Source organism: Poecilia formosa, unplaced genomic scaffold, assembly GCF_000485575.1.
Source record: "Poecilia formosa unplaced genomic scaffold, Poecilia_formosa-5.1.2 Scaffold221, whole genome shotgun sequence".
In the NCBI taxonomy this organism is placed as follows: Eukaryota; Metazoa; Chordata; class Actinopteri; order Cyprinodontiformes; family Poeciliidae; genus Poecilia; species Poecilia formosa.
Window position 1 is genome coordinate 676,798 of NW_006800160.1, and position 17,003 is coordinate 693,800.

The window sequence follows — 17,003 nt, forward strand, 5'->3', positions numbered from 1 at the left end:
TATAACAAACTTTGACTATAGAAGATGAAAAAAACATGTTTTGCAATGGAAATGTGAGTTTCTATGAACCATTTGTGCATTAAAGAATAGTTCTAATTTAAAAAAAACAACAAAAAAACAATGTTGATATGTAATGTTTGAATTTTCAAGTTTGTAGTATTTATTACCAGAAAAAATATAATAATGTCTAGAGTATTCATTAATTGACATTTTAATCTTGGTAGTTGACTAAAAATGTATAATAGAGATCATTTAATAGCTTATTAATCTAAATAATATATTTTTTTGTAATTTTGATCTTTAATAGTTAAACAATTATGGGTTGGACTTCCTGAGTTTTCACATCATAAACACCAAAGAGCAGAATTAATATATATATTTGTATAAAAAAACTCTGGTCAACAAAATGCTTTTTTCAGCATCTAACTTAAAGAAGTTTATTCGTAGCAAAATTCTATTGGAGAAGATGTTTGTGGTTTTGAAGCTCTTAACACGTTTTAAAAAAATAAATCTACTTTGACGTTGTTATGGTAACTACCCCATGCCTTGGGATAAGTGAGTCTGCAGAAAGATCTGCTGTGATTTCTCCATTAGGAACTCATATCACCTGAAAATCTAGCAGCTGCTGCCAGTAGAGGGCATTATTTATTTTTTAAAAAATGTTTTTTTCCAAATTTACTGCAGGGTTATTTTTTTAATGTCTGGGATTATGGCAGCTCTAGTTTAAAATCACGAGAGCCCAAGCTTTGCTTTCTTCTTTTAGCTAAAATAATAAACTATTTTTAAAATTAGTTCTGGGTTTAAATTGAAGCACAGTAATTGTTAGAGACATAGCTTAAGCTCCTTCTCTGTTATCACTTACATTTTTCCTTGGAGTTCAGAGTTAACCCCCCTCCTCATTCCTCCTGATCTTCTGTATTTATGGTTTCTCTCCCTGTGGCTCCAGACTGAGAGCTGTTCCAGGAAATGCCTAGATCCACTTTTTTCTTTCGCTCTGAAGGGAAACTGGCCGACATTCCTCTTGGCTCTGTAAACAGAAAGTCCTGGGATTGACATCTGCATATATACATGTGTAAGTGTGCACTGGAGCAGTTGCGTCATGCTTGTGGATCTGTTTCGACTCGCCAGCATTAGGAAATTCATCCAGATCCAGAGGCATTGGTTAGGTGTTTTTTGTTGTTTGTTTTTTTTAACAGTCTTTCTCCTGTTTGGTAAGAATGGTGGATAGTTCGAAGGCAGGTGGTTCAGGTATTGCTGCAGATGTTGTGAATTTCCTGAAGCGGTGGGTTTACATTCCTGTTTCTTCTTTGGGATAGAGGGATTTTTCCTAAATATGTTATTATGACCTGCAGAAATATTCATACAGCTTGAAATTTTTTTTTTGACATTTTTCACATTCCGTCCACAAACTTTAATCTTTTTCACTGAGATTTATTTGACAGACTAACATGAAGTAGTTCATAATTATGAAGAGGGAGGCAAAGAGTGCATGGTTTCTCTAATTATTTCCACAAACAAAAATATGAAAGTGTGATGTTGCTAGCATATTCGAGCTTTTCGCTAGCGAAGATCGAGCAGCATGCTGGTGACAACCTTGTCGCTAGCATGTCCAAACTTCTCGCTAGCATATCCAAGTCTGTCACCAGCATGTCTCAGTTTAACACTGACTTCGGAATATATATATAGCCTGTTGCGACAAGGAAGTAGGTATAGCTTAGTGATCAATAGTCTTAATTTTTGCACTAAAACTGAGCCATAATGAAAAGACGGTTAGGGGAAACCTCCATGAAAAGCTAAAGGCTATAAAAGACTCGAAACCGGGGCAAAGGTTCACCTCCCAGCTGTACCGCATACCTAAATATGCAGTCAAAACTTCAACATAATTGAAGACCTGCGCCTGGAACTGTAGCCAACCGTGTCAACTCAGGGCGGCTAAAAACAAACCCAAGTAGGAACATGTTGATGTAGACGTCAGATTGTGCTGGATGTGTGTATAAGCAGCAGGCCGGCCGTGGACACAAAATCAGGAACATTGATTATCGGGGACACAGCGGCTTCATCCGCGTAGTGCTAAAAGCATTTGATCGATTGGCCTCGATAAGCCACTGCAGAAGTTAAACTTTTCAATGTAAACTGAAATGAACGGTGACAGGTTATTTTTATCAAAAGGTCAACAAAAACTGTGTATTAAAAGTGAATCCACAGTGTTCGACAGGGACGATTAGATTGTCTACTTGGCAGCTGCGAGCTACTTCTTTTGTTATCGAAGCCTCGGGCCCTTCATACTATTTTTAAAATGTCAAGTTCCACTTTTTGTAGGAGAAACACAATCAGTGAGGAGGAATCCTTAGAAACCTGGCTCTTGGTTTTAATCTGCAGTAAAGCCAGAGGTATACTAAAAGTACTGGTGGAATTATCGACTAACCCATATATTGAAGCCATAAAATCCTCCATCAGTACTGGGCCTGCCTGAGATTATGCTTGATGGTTTATTGGCTTTGTCATCTTGTGAACTCAATACTGTGTGTGTGTGTGTGTGTGTGTGTGTGTGTGAGAGAGAGAAAGAGGGAGGAGATTTCTCAATCACAGCGTGCCAAAACTCATCTGAGTGACTGTGTGTTTGTGTATTATGCTGTTGAAATGGAGCTGCAGGGCTCTGGAACTGATACAGACTGTTTCTCTTTATTTACACTGACACGCATCCACACACACACACACACACACATGCACACACAGATTCTCATGATTTGGACAGCTTCTGCTTGTCTGAAGCAAAAGCAAAATCACACTCAGTATTCAGTCTGGACATGTTGGGATTGAGAAATTCATTCCACCGCCACCATTCTTCTCTGAACGGTTTGATGATTCATGAGATTTTTAAATTTTTCCAGTTTTTATTTTTTTTGGGAGCCAGGTTTCATAGTTGTGGCTGGACCAAGATAAAGCTGTGTGTTTATGTAACAGGATTCAGTTCAGAGGTCCAGTTGGATGGTGAAGTGTCGTTTCCCTCACTGAATAAATCAGAATGAAACTTTGACCTCAATCTTTTTGTCAATCACAGTTCAGGAAGATTTGATGTTGCAAATCTTGAAGGTGCAGTATCATGTAAAAACAATTTTGCTGAGCTTTACATCATGTTGTAATACTATTCTCTCATCAAAAACATTCCTGGAGTGTTGCCTTGACTCTTTCATGCATGTTTCAGAAATCCTTTAATCTCCATGGCAACCATTCAGCTGTGCAAAACGCCTGGTTAGACCTAGCTCCGCCTTTGACAACGCAGCTCTTTCTCAGAGCAGCACTTTCCAAGCCTCAGAGCTTCTTCCTTAAAGAGCAGCCCTCGTCCACAACTCCTTCAGAAGAGCCAGCAGCAATTAGCAAACACCTGGTGGAACTGAGCATCTGATGAGCTCATTATAGGAGCTACTTCTCAGTGAAATGCTGGTAAAAATGTTGTTAAAGGGTTAACAGAGGAGCCATGTTGTGTTGACTTCCTGAAGGCGGAGTTTCTGAAAGAGCAAGAGCTTCTTAAAGAGACACAAGCCCAATTTCAAGGTGTTAAACCAGGAAGTATTTTTTTAAGCCATTTTTGATAAATATAATTTTTACAACAACTGACTTGCCTGCATCTCCAGGCTTATTTTGTTAATAAAATTGTTCTACTGCAGCAGTTCAGCTATGGATGGTGAGTAAAAGAATCGTCCTTTTGCCCTCCAGTGTTACATGCACAAAATTTCTGTATGTGAACAATAGCATGCAACATGTCTATACTGATATTTATTAATAAATGAGCACATTCCCTTCTCCTCTGTCTAGGAAGCGTTCATGTTCTCTGCTGATGTGAATGTGTGGAACATGCTGTGGTGGGAACAGACCAGCTTGTAATATAGATGTCCTGCAGTCGCGTCTGTTGACTACAGTCTGGGCTCAAACTCTGAATGGGTCTGTATGTGTGGAAGCAGGAGACCTGGGTTAATTTTAATCAGTTTTAATGATGCCCTCACATGGACTTTGTGGATCAGTTAGCCTCTCTGGCTCCGGTTCCAGTCTGGACAGAAGGAGTATCGATTTATTTTTCTTTCCTGTTGTCACAAAGCTGTAATGTCACTCATTTCGGTTGATTTTAAATATTGCCCAAAAAAAATTATGTTATAACCTCTTGCTGCTTTACAGAGAAATAAACTGCTGGAGTCCAAATTGAATTTCATTCACTTTATTTTAGTCAAAACAGTCATTGATATTCAGTCTAAGAGTTCAGCTTGATCCAATAAAAACTGAGTCACATTCAGATTTAGGCAAACGGTAAAAAGTTCCTTCTATTCAGACTTTGACTAGGCCACAGTTGATTTTTTTTTCTTTTTTTAAATCATGTATTTGTTTTTTAAGCTATTCAGAGGTGGACTCACTGGTGTCCTTTCATTGTACCGTCATGTTTTGTTGTGAAAACTCCACCATGATTGTCAGTTTTGCTCCATTTTCTTTCTTATTGTTGCATGACTGTTAAGGAGACAATCAACTTGCATCGTTTTACATGTTTAAGGCCCGTGGTGGCGAACTCTTTGAGTAATTTGGGTAGGCTGACCACATCTGGGAAGGTCCACCACTGTTCTCCATGTGTAGATAATATTTCTTGTTCTGGCTCAGTGCTGTCCCAAAGCCTTACAAAAGCCTTTCCAGGTTTATGCCAGCAACTTTCTTCTTTCTTTAAGTTCTTTATAGATAACTGAGATGAAGTGGTGTTTTTTGGCCTACTTCATGTTGCTAAACAAGGTTCCATTTAAGTGATTTGTTGATTCTTCAGGTCAGATTGTGATTCAGGGTACATCTGGCTACTTCACACTGTGGTTCTACTGTAAACACTTTACTGACGTCCTGTGAATTTTCTGGCCAGAGTCCTACCGCGTTCAATTAGGCAAAATCAACCACAGAGTTAGCAATACTAAAAAATGAGCGAAAGATCTATTCCAAAGAATCTCTTCCTGTAACGCAGCCATACAGTTAAATGTGTAGTAACAAATTTAACCCTGTTGGGGGCGATATACAACATTGCAACACTTTTGTCATTGACACATGGTGGGTAACAATGTGGTTGGGTTTAGCGCTTTAGCTTCTGCTAAATACCGTGTTGATGTAGGACTTAAGCGATAGCTAATGTTTATGATTAGTGCTTTAGGGTTAGCGCAGCTACACTTTTAGCTAAATTTTTAAGATTACAGGCATGATGTATTGTTTTTTGAGATTTTCTTTTAGCCTACTTCATGTTGTCAGGCAGGTTCTACTTTAATGATTTGGGTCAGACAAGTAATCCGGCTTGTGTTACATTGCAGTAGTAATTTAACAAGGGAGTGCCAGGATTATATTTTCAAGTCGCTTTATCTGTGTCTTCTGTGAATATTTGTTTGAGTTAAACTTTTAATTTTGACAAAAAAAGAAGAAGGCAAAAACAAGAAAGAACAAATCCTTTTCAAACGACTTCCCTGAACTAAACTTCAAAACATACAGACCATCGCTTCAAGCACTGTTTTAGCCATTGTGGTTCTCTGGTATCCCCACCAAAGAACTGGGAAGTTTGAGGTGGCTGTATCTTTACAGAGCAGCCAAACAGAAAATATGAAACAATAAGGTGATAAGAGGGCAGTATCTTGTTCACACACGTCTCCTCCCGCCCTCACTCCTCCCTCCCTATCTTCCCTCCACCCCTCTGTGTGCAGCATTGCCAGTCGTGGTGGCTGGGAAGAGAGGACGGAGACATGCAGCAGCCACTCAGTCACATCGTCTATTGTTTTTGACCACTGCACTGAGGGGAGAAGAAGGAATTTGCCGTGGATTTTCCTCAAACTTTCTGACTGCGAGTTCTGTACAATATTTTTCTCTCACCGTTCTGCGGTCCAGACAGTTGGCAGAGTTTCATGGACACATTTCTACGGACAAACCGTCTTGTGAGGGAGGAAGTTGAGAGGACAGTTCGCCTTGGACGACCAGCTGATTTCAAGGAGCAGCATCTCCTGAGCGGAAAGGGGAGAGAGCTCATCTGGCCTTAGGGAAGGCGCCGGACTGCAGACCAGGGGGAAGTAACCTCTCAAAAGACGAGGTGTTCTGATTTCGGGAGGATCATTTTGGACGTTGCAACCATGGCAGGGATGTACGGATGCTTCAAGGGCAGGAAGTAAGTCTGAGATTAGAGTTTGTTCAATATCTTCTACTGAACCGTTTACCCGACATCTGAACTGATTCATCCAGAAAGTTCTCATTCACATCTTTGTAACTCCAGACTCAGCTTTGGGAGGCAGGAATGTTGGTCAATCCTCTTACTGTGCATTACCAAAAACAGACTAGTCCTGGTCTGTAATGGGAATCTTGATTTCAGCTTTGATTAATTTGAACTCCCTGTGACTGGCAGATACAATGGCTTGATATTAACCTGCATGAGTCAGAGCTGATCTGAGGAACCGATTGAATGTGTCAGGATTTTATGATTAGTCAGAGAGTTTCAGAAGCTTTTGTTGTGTTCAGCTGTCATCCGACAGAATGGGGTGAGTGTGGTTTCCTGTCAATTTTCTTGGCACAGAATCAAGTCCTGTTGCTCAACTAATGGGTTTTGCACTAAACACCAATCAGAGATTTTTTTTTAACCCTTTGGAGCTCATTTCTGCCCTGGCTGATGGAGATCCTCTGTGGGGTTGAGCGCTTTGACTAAATTTAGCGCTCTGGGCTTGGCAGTGCGTCTCAGCCGCAGAGGGTTAGCATAATGACTGCCTTTCAGTTTTCAGCCTCCACTGGAGGATCTTTTTTCGTAGCAAAGTTAGTAGATGTGGTGGCGGTGGCCACAGATGTCCTCTTCCACCGTCTTTGTCTTCATTCCTGCCGGGACGGGACAACAATGCGTGACTTTTTGTGGCTCGCGCAGCAGCGTCGGCTCAGACAAACATTTTTACTTGTGTGGCACTCAGAAAGTGAAAACCGTGGCTCGGTGGCAGAGTTGCAGTTGGGAAAAGTTGTAGGTTTGGCAACCTTTGACGTTTAATCCCAAGTTGCTCTTGTGAGTGCAAACGGGTCAATGCATCTGTAAAGTAAAGTAAGCCTGGCACCATAAGGAATTAATCAATTAATCGTGTGATAAATTATACTGAGCTCAATCATTTAGATTCTGATGATGAATAATTTTTGAAGGACAATTTGGTTCACAGACATTGTAATTTTGTTTATGGTTTCTGTTGAAAGTGGTTTAAATTTCTTTATTCATTGTTTTTGGTTGTTGTGTTGTATCTTGGTTGTTTTAATTATCTTTCTGTTCCAACCCTAAGTTTTCTTTTGAAAATTAAAGTTTATTGGTTTTTGAGATGGTGAAAGACTGCCATTATACCATTATTGTTATAATTCTTGACAATGGTCTCAAAAACAACAATATTGTCGTTTGTCGCGATAATTACTGGGACAATTTATCGTCCAGCGAAATTTGTTATGGTGGCAGGCGTAGTGCAAAGCGTTTGAAGAGGTTTTATTCAAATGTTCTTAGTAACTCGTAACCTTCAAAATGCATTTAAATCAAACTTCTGTATTAGAAGAGACTTTATTCAATACTTGCCACAAATGTACCTTTGGATTAAACAAAAATTCAGCATCCTGATATCAACTATGTTCTCAAATAATAAACAATATGAACCATATGTTTTGCTCGCATTTCTATTTAAAACAATTGTTTTTTTTTCTTTTCTAAAATTTTTTGGCGGCCCGTATTGATAAACGAAATCTCTTTGTGAAGCGCATTTCAGCAACAAGGCAGTTAAAAGTGTTTTACATCATAAACAGAGGAACATGCTGCTCCACGATACGCTAGCATGACCCAGTTTAAGATGTGAATCACCAAAAGCAAACATTACAGGCATCCAAGAATCTCTCCTTCTGCACCGATTCATAAAGGAAACAATTATGTGAGTCGATAGTGTTTTAGTTACAATCATTGATATATCAATAAATACCAATAAATGCAAAAATACAATGAAAATGTGCAGTTTAGAGATACAAATCACTTCTTTACGTGACTATTGTCCTGAAGCAGTGAATTTCAAATGGGAATGTTTTTAAAAGTTATTTGTGTTAGTGGGGTTATAATTGCTGTGACACGGTCACAGTCACAGTTCCCCAAAAAATAAGCAATAAATAATTCTCATCTCCACTTTTATCGTTATCGTATTAGTACTGCAAAATATCATGATAAAACCTTGAGTCCATATAGCCCACTCCTACGATCCGATCTTTATTTTGACGATAACTCTGATTAGCATTGCAGGTTAACATTTTTCTATATTTTACTTTTAAAGGGTCATAAATATAGTAATATATTTAACGTTCAGTAGTACCAGAGAGCATCACTGTTGCTGTAATGATCATTTTGTTTCAGCAGCCGCTCTGCATGAATAACAAACCGGGTAAGTCGCTGAACGAGCCACAGATTGCCACAGTATCATATCGAATAATCATATTTGGAGAGAAAGTTTCCGATAACCATGTGGATATGTATGCATAAATATTTTGTTTTCAGCATGCCTGGCATGAAGAAGTTTACCAACTGATTAAAAACTGTAACTAAATTCCCGGAGCGGCGTTTAAGTCAGGCTTGATGCAGTTTGCCTTTTACGAAATCTCTGTTCTTAATTTCTTAGTGCGTCTCCCTGTGCTTCTGCTCGAAGGCTTGTTACGCAAGCGGAGCAGAGGCTTGTCTGGACGGCAGGAACGGTGCTGCAGCCGCAGATGAATGCGTTCTGGCCAGAGAGACTGATGGAGGTGTTTTTGTCTGGAGTCCATGTAGGGCTTGTTGCTAAGAGCAGAGCTCGGTTCAGTCAGACGTTCCAGGGGAGGGAGGAACCGCCGAGCTTCACAGGACCGGCTCTGAGCTGCCACCAAAACTCAGGAGTGAAACATAAAATAAATACCATCAGCTGTAAAAAAAAATATGAGCCTGATTGACTCTCCTGAACAGTTTATTAACCCCTTAACAGCCAGGAGGAAGCGTTGGCCTACATGTTTTAAGAGTGACAGTTAAAGGGTTTTAAAAAAACCAACATGAATTTATTTGAAACGGGACAAAATCTATCAATTTGTTCAGTATTATTGTGTAACAAATGTTGTGGGAGTAGCTCAGAAATCCATTACAGCAACAGTAAAGTTAACCAAGGTTTTAAAAACGACATTTTCTATCATAACATTCCTGCAGTTTGATTTCCTGAGTCAGCTGGCTGAAACAAGGCTAAATTAACTTCTCTATCACTAGCAGAGCTTTCCAGACTATTTGTCAGTGCTTCAAAGTAACATTTTAGTGACCATGCCAGGAAATATTAGGCCCATTGCAGATGGGGGGGAAGGGAAAGATGAGTAGATTTCTGGCATGACATTCAGCAATTTTGACATTAATATCAGAAATTTTCAAGAAAAAACAAGAACATTTCTGAGTTCGAAAAGTGGAAAACTTTCTAGAAAAAAACCTGACATTTTAGATTAATCTAAAAGAATATTCAAGAAAAAAAAACAGAGAAATATGCGTTTCAAAAGTATAAAATGTTCAACTTTTGAACAGCTGTTGTCCAGGCTTCATTGCTGTCTATAGAGCCAAAGTATAGATAATATTGATACGATAATAATTAAATATTAATAATTAAAACTTATCATATTCTGTGCGGTAACCAAAATTAAGAAAAACTGTCTTTATCCTGTGCTTATGCTTATGTTTTTATGCATCAGAATTAAAAAGTATAATTTTAATATGTAGCTGTGACAACACTCTCTTTAGCATATATTACATATTTCACATATATTTATCTTTTACTGGCTTTATGTAAAAGCAATTAATTTATGTTATGCATTTATATTTTAGTATTAATACTGTTACCTTGACACAGTGAGATTCTGAAACTGGCTAAGGCCTGTATTTTTGTACAGAATCAGGTGCAAATAATGTATTATAATAATAATATTGTGTTACTTTACAATGAGTGGTCTTGTTCCAAAGAGTCCACTAAATTAAATCCCATGTTTCTATTTTAACAACTGAAAAAAAAAAAAAAAAAACCCAGTCCGTTCCCCGTTTTCATGTGGTTTGTTTCTACCAACATCCTTCACTTAGGAGCCGCTGAGGTACCGACTGTTTAGTATTTTGGGGCAAAAGTTCAAACTCAAAGCTCGATTTTCCTCTCCATTTTACCCGACAGGCGAGGCCGCCGTGTCTTTCTCAGAGTTCTGACCTCCATCATGTCACGCTCGAACACAAATCATTTGAATTTTCCTCCTCTTCTTTCACTTTCTTTTACAACTTGGCGTAAAAGAGAAGATTTTCCTAAATGATCCTGAACTGAACTGTGATCGACCCGCCAGCAGAACTGGTTTAGATTGTTTTGATGGGTTACCAGGATCCAGAATGATGCGGTCGGGAATTCTGGCCTCAGAAGCTGAACGCTTTATTCTGGCTTATCTGAGATTTATCTCAGTTGATGTTCAGAAACACGGTCTCTGCACACGTTAGCTGCCTGCAACGATTCCAAGATCTGATTTAACTTCTGACTTCTGGGCTTTAAAGACTGATCAAAAAGTGTGTTTCATTCATTAATTACATAAAGAGTGACACGTTTCATGGTATTTCTGTCAATTTTGATGATTTTTATCTTTATGACAAAATGAAAACCCAAAATTAATTATATGGTCTGGCATTCCTCAGACATCAAACATCATCTCGTTAGCTTAGGCCTGACCAATAAATCAATAAAAATGTATATTGCTATAGACGTATGATCGATATGGATAGATAATAATTTCACTGAACTCAGATTCAGAACCACACAGCATTCTGGGTGACGTAGGCCGTGGCAGACCGATCACAATAACAGATGCTTGCTGGGTGATCAATTTTCCCAGAAGTTATTGCAATAAACGATAATATTGTTGCTTTGAGACCATTTTCAAGAAATGATGCATAATAATGCACAAACACATTCTCAAAGACCAATACACTTTAAATTCTAATTAATATTTAACACTGAAACAGGAACAAACATAAGACGCACTGGAGTCATAGTTGCATTTATTTAGGAATTTTAGGACTGGATAATAAATAAATAACAATATATATCGCGATAGATACATGACAAATGGATATTAATAGATAATACTTAACATAGAATATTCAGCTTTCAATATATAGAGTTTTCACTTGACTTTACAGATAAATTTAGCCCCATGTATCATTAATAATTTCATATTTCAAGGGTGTTGAGGAAATACCAAAATCCTAAACATGTTCCTCGTTAGTAATGCACAGCTGGAGAAACACTAGTTTGAAAAAAACAGAACTTATGAAAAACGAGGCAGAAAATCGAGGTGGAGATCCAGAGGTATTAGCTTGGAGCCGTTATCGCTCCACATTCTTCATATAGTTTAATGTCCTTCTACGGCCGTCTGGTTCACATTGAGGATCAGAGACAGGTTTGGGAAAACTTCTGGAAAAGCTATTGAAGGAACAGATGCCTACTTTTTAACGTTGAATATTTTCATAAAAGACATTCAGAGATGTTTGGAAGAAAATGACACATTCACCATCCGAAAAGACTCTGGAAATGAACTGGATTAAAGGACAGTTATTACTTTACTATCAGAGTACTGCAGTATCTGTAGCATTGGTGCTGTTTATTCACCAGATTAAACAGCACCAACTGTTTATTCACCAGATTATTCTTTAATAGATAATTAAGTCATTTTTTTAATCTGTAAAATTGACAAATATCTCCGTGAATGCAGAACCTTTGATGGGTGTTCCTTGTTAGTTTCTACTTTGAGGTATTCCACAACTTCTGTTCTGAAGGAAGCAAAGAATGTTTTCATTGCAGCAAGTTTTCTTTTTAGTATGTTTGAACTTTTTTTTTTTTTTTTAGTTTACCATTCTGGAACATCTACAGCAGGTTTGTGTAACTCCAGTCTTCTGGTGTCTTTAAACATGTGGATGCCTCCCTGTTCCAGCACACCTGGATTAAATGAATGAGTAACGACCTTTGTAAAGCTTAATGACTTCCCAAAGAGGTAAAATCCGTCTGTTGATGAAGGGACGCGCTCAAAAGTTGCAGGACTGGAGTTGCAGACCCAGATCTAAAATCAATAGTGCTATACTCCTTGATATGCTTAGACATCTCAGCCATCGTCTCTTACTCTGTGGGCGTCACAAGCAATGATAAGACAGCCAACTGGAAGGATAATGCACATCGCTGCAGTGCAAAGAGTAATATTAATATTGCATAGTGATATGACTCAGTCTAACATGACTACTACAGTTCTAAGTACTGTTCAAAGATGAATCAACACTGACTACTTCCTGGGTGTATCACAGTAAATGTCCATACTCTGGAAGAGACTCCGCTGCTAGGAGGCTATGAATCTCTAATAGATTGATGCAAGCCAAGCCAGGTATTCATTGACTGCATGTGGAATCCACGACAAGACCGTAGTAGTTGGCGATCTGCAAATCAATAGTCCCATGGTCACACTTTGAGGTCCAGACCTTTCTATAAACTGTGGCAGAAGAGTGCATGCAGCGTCAACTGGACAGGAGAGAACAAATGTGCCAAGAGAATTTGGATAAACCGGCCAGCCAAGGGTACATGCGCAAGACGACATCATCGGAGTGTTGACCACTCATCGCCCGCCCAAGTTCCTCTCAGGTAGTCAGGAACAGACTTTCTAATGGAGATGGACCCAACTTGACTAGAACCAAGCCAGACATTAACAGGCTAGAGTGAGACTCAACAATGGAGAAGGGGCTGTAGTGACTGACACTTGAAAAATGACAGAGAGTAGTGGAGACATCGTGATGACTGAAATTAAAATCAAATATTGAGTGAAGGTTTTCCTAATGTCTCATTGATATCCTTTGAGTCAACCAGTCAGTTAAAAGATTCAAAGTCAAGAGTTAGATTCAGGTCTTAATAGATACCACATAAGATGATGATTGATTGGAGACGGATGGTTCTGGAGCCGGGAAGGAGAAACGGCCTCATGGTCTCCTCATGACACATTCAGGTGTTTACGGCCCAATATGAACAAGCAATTACTAAGATGCTACAGTTAAGTCCAAGACTTTTCACTCTCTTGGCAGATGTAGGTTGAAAGTAATCTTTTAATTTTATCAACATGTTTCTTCTGGCCGGCGGTGCGTTCTGGAGTGGCCCAGTCACAGTTCTGACTCTAGTTTCTGGAGGTAGTTACATTTTTATCTCAGTATTTTAATGGCAAAGGACAAGTAGCGGTTTTCCAATGTTCCAGTTTGTATGCAACTCTTTTTGTATCAAGGATAAAGAAGATATGAACCATCATGATTCCTATTTGAAACAGACCTAATCATAGATGCACTGTTGTGTTTTCTTCCCAAGCGAGTCAAGTTGACTTGACTTGAAGGTTCAAGTCAAGTCAACCTTGACTTGAACCTTAGTCAAGGTCCTGCTGCCTTGACTAATAATATCTGCGTCACATTTTTAAAAATGAAAGACGGTTAGCTTGTCATCAGCTCACCATGTTACTGGGAACAACTTCCTCTGCTCAGCTTTTCCTCTGACACTAGATTTGTGTCTCTGATTGAGAATAATAATAATAATAATATCCCTTATATCCTTCCTGGCTGGAGAGCTACAAAAAACTCCCAGCATTTCAGATTAGGTTTCTAAAATAGAATCCACATGATGAAATGTGGCGATTTTTTTTTTCCCGCTAACGTTGCATGAAAAGAGCGAAAGTCGCTCCCGTCCGATGAGGAATGTACGACAGACAACAGCTTCTCCGTTCACCAACGCTGTCGGGAAATTCAGCGTTAACAGCCCTCACATGGCTCTGCTTTCAGAATGAACAGCCACACAACCGGAGGCTGTTTTCTGTCCACAGCTGACTGAAAATAGTCAGAGAGCTTTTAATGCTGCTGTCTGAGATTTATCTGGTGCTTCACTGGGATTTTTGCCTTTTTCTCCATTTAAAGATTTCTGCAGTATTTAGTTACATTTGTTCTTTATGCAACTTTCCATCTGTTGCTTGGTTTTCTTTTCTGTGCTCTTTAATTATTCTAGTGATTTAAATCAGGCTATACCAAACATGTTTACTGAACTCCGTTTCTGGTATATTACCTGCATTTAATTCAGTTTTATCCTGCTGAAAAACACTTTGACATACAGTGTCTTAAACAAAGTCTAAATTGTCACATTTTGGTATGTTAAAGCCACAAATGTAGGTAGTCTACTCATAATCTGGTGCCTATATTTAGTATTACAATAAACCCAAAGTAGAAAGACGATCAGTAAATCCAATTTTCTGATTTTGAAGATTTAATTTGTGGAAAATCTGGATTTTTTTTCTCCTACCAATACACTCCTACCATAGAATTTGACAAGCGTGTCAAATAATATCAAGTCCATGATATTTAAGAAAATGGGAGACTGGTGAACCAATGCTTCACTTCACAAGTACACCAGAAAGTTTTATTTTGTGTTGGTCCATTGCATAGAAAATCAACAAAATTCATTGAAGTTCGACATTGACAAAATGTAAACAAATGCATTAATTAAAGGAATGACGAGATCAACTGGCAGATTATTTCACTTATAACATGAAAAATGTATTGTTATGAGTGAAATAATCTGCCAGTGAACCTTTTTCATCAATATTAAAGAATTATTGATTTAAAACAAACTCATATGTCTTACAAAAAATTAACATATAAGAAGTTTTGTCTTATTTCAAGTGTGCTAAGATATTTCCAGCATAAACTAGACCAAAAATACTTGGTAAGATTTTGTGTTTTTTGCAGTGTAAACAGAAACGGTGTGGCTGTAAGCAGGTTTATTCTCCTTGCTTACTGAGTTGCTTTTATAATTGGAGATCAGAACCCTCCATCAGACGTTACGTCAGGTTTTTGTATATCTCTAGTGATTGCAGCAGACAGTCGGCACCGTAAAGCTGCGGTGCTGAGGGTTCAGTAACACTAGCTCCATTGAGGGATTAAGACTCAACAAGACTGGATTTGCTTTACGTCATAAGTACAGAAATCCTGTGGACAAAGTCAAGCTAAAGTCAACGGGGACAGCAAAGTTCACAGTTCACTTCTAAATTCATCCCTCCTTTTCTGTCATTAACCTCGATTTCGACGTTTCTTTGCATGCCGTTGGTCCGTTTTTGGACCACTTTGTGTCTCCCTTGGATGGACGATCCATAAGTGACTGGACGCTGAATCGCAAAAGCCTCTTTTGAGTCCTCGTTTTTGCACAGATTTCAACTTACAGGCATGTTTACATGTGGAGTGTGCAGGTGTTAATGAGGTTTTTACAACCCGCTAATAAAAGAACCTTCCCCTACCCACCCACTACTGCTCCGAATATCTCAGTGTGTTAATCCATGCTTACGTAATGTGACGCGCGCACACACACACACACACACACACACACACACACACACACACAGGCAGTCTCCCGCATGCACATCCTCCTGGATCTCCAAATAAAGCTAATGATGCACTTGGGAGGGTTCGCACCGAGTCCAAACTAATGCTGCTGAAGGATTAGAAACAAAACCAAGTTCATAAAAAGCTGCCAGGAAACTGTCGTGGAGAAAAATAAGCTGGGAAAGAAAAAGAAAAGCGTGTGACATTAGAGGTGATATAAAAGTAACACTGTTTACAACAGAACAAATGTTTCTGCTCCCATAAGGCTGGTGTTGCGAGTTGACCGTGGAGTTTGGGTTTGTTGGTAAATGGGTAAAATGTGGGCGTGTTGAGAGAGTCAGCGGCTCTTCCGAGGTCCGTTACGCCCTTTTTTATGTGTCTGCTTGTGAAAGGCTGTTATTGCATACACTGGGCTTAAAATTGGTCACAACGGTAGATGTTTTCATTTGTGTCATTAGCTTTAAAGTGCATGACATGAATGCAATGCTTCACTTATCGTTCCACAAGATTTTTTTCAATAGGTTGCTGAAGTTTTGGCCCATTCCTCCTGAGCAGAACTGCTCTGAGTTGAAAGGTTTGCGCCTTTCAACTCTGCCCAGATTTTTTTCTATTAAAACTGAAATAGGGATATTTTACATACACTCACAGTATGCTTAGGGTCATGCATGTCATTATGTGCAAAAATCTTGTCAGGCCACCAAATATTCTTAAAGGGGCAGTGTTAAATTTTTTCCTGTCACATTGTGTCATTTTATTGCACAATCAAGTAACTATGTTAGCTTAAATTGTCATAAAAATGCTATGCATTTCAAATATGACTTTAAATTTGACTTCCTAATTTAATGACTTGAAATTGGGCCTCTGTCTCTTTAAGAAGCTCCTGCTCTTTCTGAAACGCAGCCTTCAGGAAGTCATCACATCATGGCTCCTCTATTAACCCTTTAACGTTTTACCAGAAGTAGCTCCTATAATGAGCTCAGCTGATGCTCAGTTCCACCAGGTGTTTGCTAACTGATTGATTAATTGATTGATTGCCCTCTTCTGCTCTGAGTGTCCTTTTAGCCCATACTGGTAAAGGACTCTTGACACTATTGGTACTCGCACTGTCTCACACTGTCTCACCTTTAGCAGTGACGCAGAATGCACTTTTTGCGACGCACATAGGTGCTGTGCTTGAGCGGGCGCCACGACGCCGACATAAAAATTATTTCAAATCAGCATTTTTTGTATTTAACAGCTGTCTGTGTGCGCGTAAATGATCTGTTTAATAATGGAGACATGACTATAATGTCTCTACATACACATCAGAAAGCACCCATGACCTTCAGCCAACATCTTCATGGTATTTCTTGCTTTTGCAGTGGAGTTGATTGATACATTTTGCACTCACATTTGTGTCTGTATGTGTGTATGTGTATCATACCTGTCTCCTTCCTGATGGGTAACATCACTGGACATTCCTATGGTGTTTATCCTGGCTTAGAATGGATTAAACAGATGAGGATGGCACATCGGGTATCTGGAGATTGTATCCAAGTATGGATTG

General features: G+C 38.9%; 1 protein-coding gene across 6 annotated transcripts in view; it reads left to right on the plus strand.

Annotated features, from left to right (window-relative positions):
- LOC103149294 (uncharacterized protein KIAA1211-like) overlaps positions 1 to 17,003 on the plus strand; it is a 49,469-nt gene that overhangs the window by 6,939 nt on the left and 25,527 nt on the right. For 3 of the 6 annotated variants that reach the window (XM_007568375.2, XM_016679825.1, XM_007568376.2), the window contains exon 1: positions 5,715 to 6,166. The exons of the other annotated variants lie outside the window; for them this stretch is intronic. In XM_007568375.2, the coding sequence (XP_007568437.2) occupies positions 6,149 to 6,166 (18 nt within the window). In that variant the 5' untranslated portion in view covers positions 5,715 to 6,148. Of the gene's footprint in view, positions 1 to 5,714; positions 6,167 to 17,003 lie in introns of those variants that run through there. 6 annotated transcript variants of the gene reach the window in all.